Source organism: Nesoenas mayeri (assembly GCF_963082525.1).
Source record: "Nesoenas mayeri genome assembly, chromosome: 1".
Lineage (NCBI taxonomy): Eukaryota > Metazoa > Chordata > Aves > Columbiformes > Columbidae > Nesoenas > Nesoenas mayeri.
Window position 1 is genome coordinate 75,428,446 of NC_137541.1, and position 13,721 is coordinate 75,442,166.

A 13,721-nucleotide genomic window follows, 5' to 3' on the forward strand; every position below is an offset into this window, starting at 1 on the left:
TACATGGGATAATGACTAAATATGATGAAGAGAGAAACCCTGCTGCTTGGCTGAAAACCCCTCAATTAAAAACATATTACCAAGGGAATGATAATTTCACATGCTGTTGACAATTTGAAACACAACATTCATTATAAACAAATGCTTGGTGCTTTGACACTTAATTCAAGTAGCACTTCACCACATCAGAGGCAGAACTGAGCACTGATGAGAGAAGCTAAAGAGAAGATGACCAATGCACATTCCCATGCAAGGAGCACCAGTCAACACCACCCAAGAGTAATTTAGATGCAGGTACTAAATCATCCCCAGAGTCTTTCCTGCCCACCCAAGAGCCTCTCAAATGTTTCATCACCAATCCTATGCTCTTTCCTGCCCCTTATTTCCACCCCAGGACACCCCCAGTTCTCTGCCTCCTTTCCTTACCCCATCACCCTGACAAACACCTCTCCTATCAGTTCTGTTCCCTACCTCCTGTACACTCCCTTCTGCATGGTTTATGAGTTTTGGCATGACCTCTGTGCTGCAAAGCATGAATAGACACCAGGAGCAACTGCCTTACACAAAACCAAGTTACCACCCATCAGCGGCTCTGCAGCATCCACCCCTGTAGATTTTATCCTCTGCAGCAGGCACAGAGGAATCCAAGTTCACCAACCCTGCACACAGAAGCAGAAACCTCACACATGCTGCAAAATAAGACTCTGCACCGACTGGTGTCTGCAAAGTAGTAATAATCTGATGAGGAGGCAAATTAGAATCATAGAACGTCCTGAGCTTGAAGGGGTCCACAAGGATCAGAGTCCAACTCCTGCCCCTGCACAGGACAACCCCAAAATTCACACCATGTGTCTGAGGGCATTGTCCAGTCTCTTCTTGAATATTGCCAGGCTTTCCAATCAGTTCTTGAACATTGTTAGGTTTAAACTGTATGAGAACGTCAAAAGTGGAGGTCCTTGGTCACTCAGTGACTACTTGGTGTGGTAGCAGGGAACATTTGCAGGTCTAGCAGCACAGCTGCTGAAAGGCAGCCGGTGCCATTCAAGGATTAGCTCCTTGCCACCAAGTACAGAAAAACTTTCAAGAACTGCTGTGTGCATGGGGATCAAAGTGCCCTTAAACAAACATGTCCAAAAGCCAACCAAGAAAAGCTGAAGAGGAGTGAGAGGAAGCAGAGCCAGTACCTGGTTTCTCTCTCTTCATGCTGTATAATTAGGTTGCTGTAGAAGTTCTCCAGCGTAAGTTTGGCCACCGTCACTCTCTCCCGGGTGTGGTTACTCATGGGAAAGGATGTTGTAGTCCCTGCAGTCATCGCCATGGTAACATGTACTGAAACAGAACATGTCAAATCATTACTCACTTGAAAAAAAAATTAAAAGTATATATATTTTCCTCTTTCCCACTCCCTGTCTCCAAATTCTTAGATGCTACAGAATTCACAGGGAAGACACTGTTTTTCAGATATAAGAAACTCCATTAAAAAGCTGCATTATAAAATTATCCTGAGGTAGCAGACGGACTTACTACCCACTCTCTAAAAAAATAACAACATGTTGGCAAAACAAAGGGTGAATCATAGCAAAGAATTATGCAGGCTACGGGCAGCTCTTGTCCACAAATGAGGAAAATGTACCTCCGGCTGAGTTGAGTCCAGCCTGGGGGAGGGAAGAGGTAATGGAGCATGGGAAGGAAAAGGGGGAAGCAAGAGGAGAACCAGGCAGCTCCCACAGCTGGACATGTCACAACTCTATGACAATTTCAGACTCCAGAAATGCTAGGTGCTACCAAAAGGACAAGATAAAGTGAAGAAGTAAACGGACAAAACCCCTAATGCAGAAGAGAAGCTGTTTCAAGGACAGAAGATAGCCATTAAATTTCTTTGAACTTTAAAGTCGCTCAACAAAATTGCATGTGGACAGTTGGGGGGATTTCTAGAAATCATCACATGAAAATGAAAGAATGGATTTGCTGTATTTAAAATGGATTTGCTGTATTTAAAAAGGAAAACTTCTGTTGCTGTGGGGTTTTTTGTTTGTTTTTTTTAAGGCAACCAGTCTTTCAGTTCGTTTCCTTTCTGACCACCTCTGTGCCATGTCGCCTACAAAACAAGCCTTTTCTGGAGTGGCTGCTCATTCCAGGGCTCCCAGCATTTGATTCTCAAATTCAAGGGGGAATCATCTCATGCAGTTGTAAATGTGTTACCCATGTAGATATAAAGTACTTATAGGGCAGGGCATACGGTCACTGAGCACTTAAAAACTGAGAAGAGGAAAGAAGAAAGGGTGTTCTCTTCCATAGCTCTCATCTTGAACCCAAAGAACTTGAATGTGCTAGAACAACACTTTAAAGACTGGGAAAAACAACATCTTAGGGCAGTCCTGAGCCTCCTGCAGCTGGTCTGGGGAAGCCAGAGGAGGTGAAAAAATAAAGCACAGTTTGTCCTGGGACTCATGCCCTACCTGGAAGTGGGTTGAGGCACTTTAGAGAGTGAGGGGAGCCAGAAATAGCATCTCTGCCCCACGCTCATTTGTTGAGGTTGTTTTGGGGTTGGTTTTGGAAAATCATGCAGAAGTACATACACTTCCTTTTGATTATTTACGTAACCCTTCTATTTCACAAGGGGATTTTGAGGAAGACAAATCCCAAATTAGGTTTATGATCTTGAAGCAGATCCTAATACCTTTTAAGGTGAACCAATTAAAAGTTTCATACAGAAGAAAACTCACAAGTCCACATCAGACAGGAAGATTGCTTAATTCTGCTCGGGTTTTTTTTTGTTTTGCATTTGCCTGCTCTCCTCCATGAAGACAGCATTTCATCTTGTGGATTTTTAATTGGATTTGGTGCGACAATAAGATATTTGTTGCCAGAAACGCAGCTGCTGTGTCACAAATAGAGGCGTTTTATAGCATTATGTAGATATTATTTTAGCTGTGTATTTTGGAGTGTGCAAGACGCCAGAATTCTGAGAATAAAAATATATCTCTATACATATACAGTGAGCTTTTAATAGTGCTACCACTGCTTTACAATGTTGTCAATATTCCTATTTTTTAAACACTCTTATCCCCTTCAGTTTTCTGCTAAAGAAAGGTGAGAGCTGTCAACTGTTAGTAATCTTTACTAAAAATTAAGGGGTTTATTCTTCACACAAGCATGTACCCCACACTAGATACTTCTTGAAAAGCTGGAGAACTTGGCTGTGCTCTCCGTATCGAGTCTGTTATAGAATATTACACTTTCTTTCTCCCTTGATAGGTTGAAAAAAAGTATAAAACAAGTATCTGAGAGCAAAACCTACAGCACATGGACACACTCATATCAAACAGAGCAACTGCAGATCACATGCTGGCATTTGTGATTGAATTATTTCAATAAATGACCTAATAGAGTAAAAACCCGCCTTCTGATCATTTTGGAGTGTCAGGATAGTGCAGCATTAACCCAGGCTTGAAATGGATTAACCTTTACTTAAGGTATAATGACTGCACTCTAGCATCGGCAAGCAACAGGATATTTATCCTTTGCACGTCTTGTATTCCCGCTCGGATAAAATAACACTGTAGTTTTGTTTCCTGTTAATTTGTTTTCCCCATACTCCTATACTCATAAACACAGACGTTACCTAACAGCAAATCTAAGTCACTTCATTTTATTAAGCCTGTAAAAAGGAGATAACAATTCTGGCACTAGCACACCATGCTATAAATAGCGGGGGCTGACCCTCACTGTGGTTCTACAGTAGGAAAACATAGACGAGAACCCAACCCATAAGCTAGCGAGCTCAGAGAAAGTTATTTAACGGAGAAGAAATTTGTATCAACTTCACCATCATACCGTGGCGTGAGCCCACCAAAGCAGGAGGGGTACATCACCAGAAGGATTTGCTTCCAGCATCCCACGTATCCCATGCACAGCTCACCAGCCCTGCCTCCGGGCCACGCTGTCCTACAGCACGGCATTTCCTTGAGACAGGTTACATTCTCTCTGTTTGCAAACTCCAGCCAGTTCTGTCATTGTGGTGAAAGAAAACCAAAAAATCAACTCTGTAAAGCCAAGAAGTGTCCTGAACTCTCCATCCTCCCCAAAGTAAATAGAAAAGAGCACAGACCTGGCAGGAGACACAAGGCACCCCACAAAATCTTAGGCCAACTCACAGCCGAGAAAACCTCTTCATTGTTTTTCCCCCCTGCCTCTCTGCTTCTACTACCAAACCCCCAAACAAAGCACAAAACCACATCCCAGACAAAATATTAATTTGGGAGCAACCAAATAAAATCCCTAACTATGACCTTTATAAACAAATTATGCCGGAGGGGGTGGGGGTGAGAAGGAAGAAGCTTCAAAATAGGGTCTTTTATTGACAGCACACTACTTCTACTGACCTCAGCACTTTAACGGGAATGTTTTGAAAAGGTGCCACCCATAGTTCTTGGAAATTCCCTCAAAAAACTACTAATTCACCCAAACTCATGCCATTTGCATAATGGAACCATTCTATTCCTGCTGCATCACCAGCCTTGCTTTAGGCTCTTTCATCCACGACGACAGTCATACTAACCAGACAGATGCATTTGGCCAAAACTCCTTTGGCTGATGAGGACTGAAGACCTTTCTTTCCAAAGGGCCTGTTACTTTGGAAAAAATGATTCACCACCGGCTGTGAATGAGAGAGACATCAAAGCAACAGGAGACATGGAGCAGCGTGCAGCCCACAGGACAACCTCTTGGAGCTGCCAGGAGCAGAGATGCCATATGTGCTGCTTGGCCTAGAAATTGAGCCTGCGCCTCCTGGTTGGATGGTTGAATGCACAGCACGAGCATTTCTCCTGATGCCAGCTCCATGCAGCAGCAAGCACCTACAGCGTGGGCAGAGGAGACAGAGGGGTGTGGAGTGACCAAGGGACATCTTGCCCCAAAGGGCAGGTGGGATAGTAGCACAGCAGGGAGGAGATGAAACGTGCTCCCGAAGAACAAGGGAGAGCAGGGTACAGCAGCCTCAGTGCTTACAAGCTGGAGTTTTCAGGAGTAAGTCTGCCCTGACCAACCATCTCCCTTCTGATAGGAAAATGCTGCCTGGTACAAGCATATGTTTTCTCTTTTTATTCCCAGATCTTTCCTGATTGGGAAGCAAAGGCCAAGCAGTGTTTACTACAACTTCACTCTGTGCTCCCATCTATCAGAAGAGCTCTAAGTCAAACCCTTGGTCAATTTTCCTGAAAGCATTTCCACTGTTGAAAACTTCACATCGAGCTTCTGCTACACAACTGGTAACTCAAAACTCCCGCCTGTCCTCTCCAGATGCTCCTTGGCAGCTCCCACAGTCCATTATTAATGTTTTCATATTAGACTATTGTATTCAGGCGGTGGTAATCAGAGCAAAATCACTGAGGCATCCAATCCCACCTGCTACAACTCAGAAGAGGAGAAGTTGAAGAAATCAAGGCACCTAGAGAACTGTTAAGCCTCTGAAAAAAATGCTTGGCAGCTTGCGGGATCATTTTCTAATCAGGAAAGGGTAAGAACACAAAATGCAAGCCTCTCGCACATCTCCACAGCTCCATTTCAGGACATCCAGAGTGTGCGAAGATGAGAGCAAGCACAGAGCTGTCGTTTTGCAGGAAGGAAGGATGGAGCTTTGACACCCTCAGTAATTTAGAGCCTATTTCTACACATCCAAGTAGCTCTACACTTTAAAGAAAAAAGGATAACGAGGGATGAAACAGCATCCCAACACAGATGTGCTACAAGATCTCTAGAAAGTTGCGTTATTACCCAACGGCATACTTCCCAGACCATAAGACTGAGCAACAGGACAGGGATGTGGAGCAGAACATAACCGTAACCCTTCACATCACCAAAGATTTGAACTGTAGTGATGGTGAAGATTCAAATACTACTATAGGAAAAACAAAACAAAATGCACCAAAACCCAACACCCCCCCAAAGCAGTTAAGTTCATAATTTCAGGTCCTTCTAACATCTTCTTCCAACCTTCCACATTTACTTTTTAAATTATTTCTCACTTCAGTGAGCATAATAAATATGTGAGAGTATTCTACAACAAGTGAAAACTGAAAGCAACCTTTCCTGCTATTTTCCTTATTAGAGGGTTTCACTTTTCTTGGGATGCTACAGTAACCCATGAGATCAATTCCCATGTTCTCTTACACAGATTGCCAGAAAAAGAGCAAGTCTGTACCAGTTAGACAGTGGTGGGGATCACAACTGGGATTCACTTCCATAAGAACGGATCTGAAGGTGCCAGTCTCTTTACAGACAAGTCTCCTGCACAACTGTGTTATATCATATAGCTTGTTCTTCCTGTCAAATAAGGCTCGATCTACACTATCAAATTAATCTGGACCTAAGCCACACAATGGAAATATTCTTATTTTTGAAATCATGCATATAGTATAATTATACAGCAGCCCTAGAATAAATTTACTCTGGACTCATTACTCAGTGCGTATATAAGATACGGAACAAACACCACATACAGTTCTATTGGAGAGAAAAGCACATTTGTTTGCGTTTTTTTTCCATGTGACAGAACAATGCTACTTATGTCATGCTGCTGGTTCTCTGATTTGGATTTAAAATGTAAAGCTACATACATGTTCAACAGGACAGGGAACACCAATCCCTCCTCCTAAAACAGCTGTGTCACAGAAAAGGCTGATAATGATTTTCATTTATACACCAAATCATGCCCCTAAAGCCCAGCAAGCAGGAAGTCAGTTGACTATTGCGGTAAAACTGCAAAGGTTATAAAGTTTATGTTTACATTCCAAGAGAATTTGGCTCTTGAGCGAAAGCCTCCAGGTAAAGCAGATACTGAAACATATTTCTGCCTTTCAAAGTTGCCCTTTTCTCAGCATGACGCTTTTTGTCATTCAACTCACTCCTGAAATGAAGCATATAAATGGCTCTTTTTTCAAGAATTAGATAGTAAAAGAGGAAGGAGAGAAAAAACTTCCAGTGCCAGACCTGTTCCAAAGGACACGCGAACGGCTCAATAAAGCAAGTACCTTCAGAAACATCAGCTGTCACCACTGTGAACGGTGCTGGAGCTCTTCTGGGTGAGAAGGCAGAGTGGACTTAGTAACACTGCTTGGCTCCTTAGAAAAAACACAAAGCAACTAGCAAAACTGGGCTCTAAAACCCGCTAGTTACAAGGATTATATTTAAAAAATGGAGTGCTATCTAGGAAAGCAGCATGGATACAGTAAGGCTTCAAGTACAAGCACCAGCCCTGCTGTCTCCAAATCATTTGGATTCTCTTAAAGAGAAGCAGGAGATACATATATCTAAATATACATATATATACATAAGCCCATACACAAATAACAGCATGATTCACACCAAAAGGCAGTGGGCAGGGACAGATAAATAAAATAAGCAACCAAAGGCTTGGCAGGATGAGGTGGTGTGACATACCGGCCAGAGCGAGGGGAGGAGCAGCAGCTGGAGCAGCAGCCGCCCAGGCACCCTGGGCAACTTCTGAAACGTGCAGCTGTGTGTGGTATGAGCTGACACGCAAACAGAAAGCAAATATAAAAACGTTGTACGACAGCTGATAACTGCAACGATGAAGCAGAAGGAGAAAGTGGTCATACTGTGGTATCAGCCTGGAGGGAAAATGAGTTTCTGCACTACAGTTTCTGTGCTAGGACAAATTTGGCAACTACACCGTATATATTTTCACCATCCAATTGTTTATACTCAATCTCCTCCTGGAGAGGTTTCCTGCATTCTTTTTCTAGAACCCCACTGTAAATCCACTTCCAAAACTTTTGAGAAACCTCCAGAAACAAACAAAACACTACAGGATCCTGAAGTCTCCAAGCAGCAAGCAAACAAGAAAACCCTACTACTCCAATCTACATCAATCACGGACCAATATTTTTCAACTCTGAGTGTGATCCTAATAGTTGTGTTATTACTAAATACATACTTCCATGTTCAGAAAGGAGCCTTGTCCAAAGTTCATTTACGTCAATTCAAAAAACCCTTCAGCTCAACAGGTTTTGACCTAATATTCTTGTTCTTGGCATCTGGATAATGCTAGCTGTGCTGCTGCTGTTACTGAAGTTCACAGTTATCAGATCAGCATGCTTGCCAAGCACTGCTCTGGGGCATGTTTCTGAAAGAAAAATAAATATTATGTTCCTATATAATTCATGTTTTCAGTAGTATCACCACTCACAAGCCACTATTTTATTTAACATGCTACCTGAAGGAAGCAACATTCCCTGCCAAGTACAACAAATCAGACACTTCACACGCAGATTCTTCTTCTTTGACATTATTGCCAAGACCAGATCTTGCTGACACTCTCTAGTTTTTACAACAGTCCCCATCTGAGAATGGAAAATGAAATAACAAGAATGCAACAAGCCACTGACATCACTGACACTGATTTCATTTATCTCATTTGTATACTTCATTTCCTCTGGTTTGTTATTTATCCCCCAACGTGCGTTAGATTCTAGTAAGCTTTGCTACTTTAAACTTACAGAATGAATTACATTTGTTCTATTTAAAGTAGCACTAAGAAACCCAGTAAAATTAGCTCTGTCAGAACAGTCTTTGCTATTTAAAAGAAAAAGATGTTCAAATGTTTTAGCCATTTTAAGCCATTCTTGCTGTCCCCATGGAGCGTCTGGGTGGGTTGCCCGTTATAGTCACAGCTAAAAGCAGAGAGCGCTCCATGGCTTGCCCGGCCCCAGCTCATAAACCAAAAAGAGCAGATACTCCCAGTGCCCAACCCCCACGACCGTGAGAAAACCTCGAGGAGATGTTCACAGACACGCAGGACTTGGGGATGGAAATGCCACATAGGTCCTGCAGCCTCTGGGACTGATGACACCAGGGAAACCTGGGGGACAGGGAGGCCCTGAGAGCAACTTGGGGTGTCAGTGGCTGGGTCCAACATGTTCCCTCAACCCCAGAAGAGCTTTTCACCCAACACAGACAAGTAAGAGATGCTGCCAAAACAAAGGAACTTACCTGTTTTGGGGTAGACTCCTAAATCTAAAAATACCTCAAATTGCCAAGGAGAAGCTGCAAATAGACTGGGCAAAAAAACCCTCAGAAAAACAACAGCTCCTCCCTGGTGAAGGCCACAGTTGTGTGCACACTGTAGGCTGGCATTAGCCAGCACTGTTTCTGAAAGAAGCCGTCCCACTTTCCATCAAACCATCTGTTTGTTTCTCTCCCGCTGCCACTCAGTGCTTGTTGCCAGCAGCAGAAGCTGCGTAACCCAGATTGAGGAACCGCACCGGGCTGACATGATTTATTTTAAAGTGGTTTTGGTGAGGTTGGCTTCACCTGCGTTGAGTGAAAAAGGCCACTCTTCCCCAGGCTGAGCCTGTTCACTCCTTCCCAAGAAGTTTGTCCAAAAGACAAAAGTGAGCGACAGGGCCTCGTCTTTTAATTTGGCTCACAGAAATTAATCTCACAAATCATTCCAACACACCCACAGTAATGATAAGGAAATATTTCCTAATATGGAATAAAAACTGAATATTGGAGTTATGCTGCACTCCAGGATTTCCTGCTATTCAACAAAGTCAAGCAGCAGAAGTCTCTCATGACCAGTTGCCATAATTCAGTTCTCTGCTACTTTCAATGAGCAGCAAACACAGCTGACAAACAAATTCATTTCCCTGATGAGAAAAGATATGTAGAGGCTGGGTGAAACTATGCATGCATATAAACATATATATATATATATATGTATGTATTTATGTATGTAGGTATATATATAGACTACGTATATCTACACCTATATAAGATACATGCACTTTGTTTCCTGCCTTTTAGAGTTAATCTTTTGTCCACTTCAAGTAGCAAAGAGATCTCTGATCCAAACATCATAACCTTTGATTTCACTAACAATGGGAGGCTGGTCACCCAAAGTTTAGAAACGCAAATCCACTGATAAGGTAGCTTCATCTCGGCTCCACTTGCCTCAACCTTTGGTGATACAATTACATTCTTTATGCTCTACTAACAATAGCTCTGTCCCAAAGTTAAGAGTACATTTTGAGACATCCTGTACTTAGAACACGCACTCAATGTTGAATGACTTGCAATGACATACCAAAATCTTCTCGTGCTGTCCTTTCCAACAACTCATTTTAATTTTCTTCACAGAAGGGCTTTTAAAGACAATCCAATCATTTGCGATTTAGCAGTACCCACTCAAATTGCTTTACTGTACATGTATGTGTGACTACAAGATAGGACTTTCCTACCCACCCTATTAACCTCACGTAGAGAGGAGAAGATAGAAAGGTTGCTCCATCAGCAAGGACACAGAGCTAGAGCTAGGAACAGGAAGGGGATAGAGGTGCTGGTGTATCCACACACCACTCTGTCTTCCACGGAGTGCTCCACATGGAAGGTCACCTCAGGACAGTAGCCTGGGCAACTAAATGAGGCACAATACACAACGAGGGAACTAAATTTGCAGTCCCATGCAGCCATCCCTCTCTTCCAGGGTCTACTGTGGCACCTGAATTGATGCATTTTAATTTATTGGTGACAAGAGAAATCAGTAGCTTGCTGAAAAGCTAACAATGCTGTGCAGTGAAATGGTACTTCATAGCTTGATTTAGCTTACTTGTAGCTTTTTTTCCTCCTGCCTCTCCCCAACTTTCACAGTACTGCAAATCTTCGTTCTCTTAGAAGTGTCTAAAAACAGGAAGCTCTTCTTCTATCTACTGAAGTAATTGGATTCCTGTGCACTTAAGCATTTTTCTCAGCTTTTAACAGGTACTTGCATCCAGGCATATTCAAGAAAATATTGGTTTAAGATCTACTAAATTATCTGGCATAAAAAAGCCTGAGATAAGTAATTTGTTTTGGATCATGAACTAATTACAAACAGAACAAGGTCATTGACCAAAAGTCAGTTATTGGTTTTCTTGATAAAATTATACTCTGGTCTAATGAAAGATATGTCCCACTCCAAAACATGTACAACTGCTTAAAAGTAACATTCAGTCACAGTGGATTTCTCTTTCATGGTCAATAGATACAACTTAGGAGAGAAGTAAAGAATAAGAGAAGATGCTTTTAATGTGGCACCTGCATGAAGTTTCATTTAAATTGTTTTAATTAAATTGTCATTTTCAGCTTTGATCCATGAAACCCTACTCTCAAATTTTAGGGATGCTGTAAAGGCTATTTTCTAAGGAATCTAGGAAAGTAGGAGCAGAGCAGGGCTTCACCTTTGGGAACAACAAGTGTCTTTTCCATTGGAGAATGCTGGAGGAGAAAAGGGCACTAAGTTTGTTTTTCTTTTTACTGATATATGTCCAAATCCCTGACTCTTGCTAGGCTCTTTTTAGATCACATACATCAAATTAAGTAATTACACATGCTAAGTCTGTGCCAGCAAAGGAGCTGACTGATAAACAAGATGCAGAACATCAATGACCGGCTATGGCCTGTGCAGTGCCTCTAATCAGGGTTAATAAGCACAACAGATCCCTCTGGCCTTAAAAAGCTGCAAATGCAGGTACTACATCTTGTTAGTATATGCAATACTGGAGAACAGATGTTTGCCAATTCAAATCACACTACAACAGTTCACTTATTTAACTATGATTTTTGGAGAAGGAGACAGCTGTTGGCACATAAAGCAGGCTACCTTGATGAGGCCCAGTATACATAGAAATGAGAAGATGCATGTGGTCTCCTGACACAAGAGAGGAATAAATGGTACCAGCTTCCTAGTTTCTGAAGCTAGGAAGCAGATTTGGAATGGTGGGGATGGAGCTGTGCCATATTCTTACCACCAAACCACCAGGAGCTCTGGCCATCTAGTACCAAAGGTGGAAAAGAAATATTATTTAATGAAGGAACAGTAATGGCAGAATTTGATCCCTGCAATGGTAACAAGGACAACTGAAAGAGAAAGCATTACTATCCTGCCTTATTATCAGACTATTTTAGGAGAACAATCTATACCACTGTGTTTTTGCATTTCAACATTTATATCACTTTGAGAACATATATATCACTACTCATCTCCTCTAAGGTTGAAGAGTGACCAGAGTAGTGCTTTGTTATGGTTATGTGTATGTACATGTGATCCCTCCAACACAACCACACATCCACCCTTCTAGGAAGATAAGACAAAGGCAAAAAAGGAAAAGGAAACAGAAGGTTCGCACCTAGGTGAAAGGTGATGAGATTTGTGATGGGCATTAGAGTTCCCTGTGGAAGGTTACTCTCCAGTCTCGGTCTGGGAAAGCTCACTCAGAATGGGTGGTGTTTTCCTTTAAATTAATCTCAGATATTTTATTCTATTATCTAGTTTCCTAGTTAAAGGACAAGACAGACAAAAGCAGGGTGTGGGCAAAAAGCTCTGGCTATATCCAGTTGCAAGAGAAAGTGAGAGGGAAAAGGAACAGAGGATATCTGCTTAGTTTCTATAAGGTACTAAGGCTGTGCGTAGCTGCTGTGCTACAGTTAAACATGCAAGAATGGGCAAGTTTCCAGATTAGAAAAAAAAAAATCTTCATAAAGAGATCAACACACTGAGCTCTTAATGAAGACCCCAGTTTCATAGACTTTCAAGATATAATCAATTACAGCAAGACAACTTGTCTAGGAGCAAACATTTCCCACCAAGAAAGCCTTCAGAACAGAAGAGTTAGCAACATGTCCTGAGGGTTAAGCACGCTCTCGACTGAGAAAAGGAGCACTACTCAGCAGTATAGAGGACTCTTCATGGAACACAGGTCACCGTATACAAAGCTGTGGGCTTGACAGGAAAGTAGAAGGAAAAGCAACACTTGTGTTCCTGCAGAATGGCTCTCACTGTTCCTTTTCAAGGTGTTTCTATTGCCCCACAAGGTGACTATATGTCATTGTGCCTCCACTTCTTTATCTCTGAAGTGGAGATGAGGATAAGTGGAGTTACCTTCAGGAAATTCAAATGGAGATACCAGTTTAGTGCAAACAATGTGTAAAGATGGAGACTGGTAGAATGGCAAATAAAGAAGCCTTTCAGGCAGCGATTTGAATTGCTTGAAAAGCTGGATACAACCAGCTATTTCCAATAAATAGTAACCCAAGAAAAACCCAAATAAGCCGTAGGAAGAATGAGATCATTTCCACTTCTGAATATTATTTAACATTAACGTTTCCTTATGAGGATGGGCCCCATGCACAAGGCCCTTACACAGAAAAGACAGACCTTGCTGCCAATTCTGTTTCAAGGAGTGTCAATGTAGGTCTACAAATTGCTACTTAGAGAGAGATCAATCCCTTCTTCTCAGTTCTGGCCACACACTCCTACCATTTTCCCAATAATGCAGCCACGGGTGAGTTAGGTGAACTCAGCACTCGAACAAACCTAAACTACCAGCCACCCCCATGCTCCTGTAATAAAAGGAGATGGGAGGTCAGGACTGTCCCTTTTCATAATGGCCAGTAATTCAGATTGCATACAACATAAAACTCAGAGCCTAACCATGACAACTGTCAAAGAAATGCTCTCACCAATGAGTCACATTCTTCTTGCACCAACTTCTGCTGGCCCCCTTTGCAAAGCTGTCAAAAGACAGGCTATGCCTACTTTCTCACATCCCCTTTACTTCAAGGTGCCACACTAGGGAGCACAACTCATTTGATATTGATGAAAATGGTTACAGTAAGGCTGATCATGATGAACAGCTGAATACCTATCCCCTAGATGGTGT

At 42.2% G+C, this 13,721-nt stretch overlaps 1 protein-coding gene across 5 annotated transcripts in view; it reads right to left on the reverse strand.

The window, feature by feature from the left end:
- Window positions 1-13,721, reverse strand: part of STK38L (serine/threonine kinase 38 like) — a 52,766-nt gene that overhangs the window by 21,984 nt on the left and 17,061 nt on the right. For 3 of the 5 annotated variants that reach the window (XM_080352024.1, XM_080352020.1, XM_080352023.1), the window contains exon 2: window positions 1,185-1,329. In XM_080352024.1, the coding sequence (XP_080208150.1) occupies window positions 1,185-1,318 (134 nt within the window). In that variant the 5' untranslated portion in view covers window positions 1,319-1,329. Of the gene's footprint in view, window positions 1-1,184; window positions 1,330-3,837; window positions 3,951-7,031; window positions 7,079-7,957; window positions 8,025-13,721 lie in introns of those variants that run through there. The other 2 variants (XM_080352021.1, XM_080352022.1) reach the window with 2 other exon arrangements.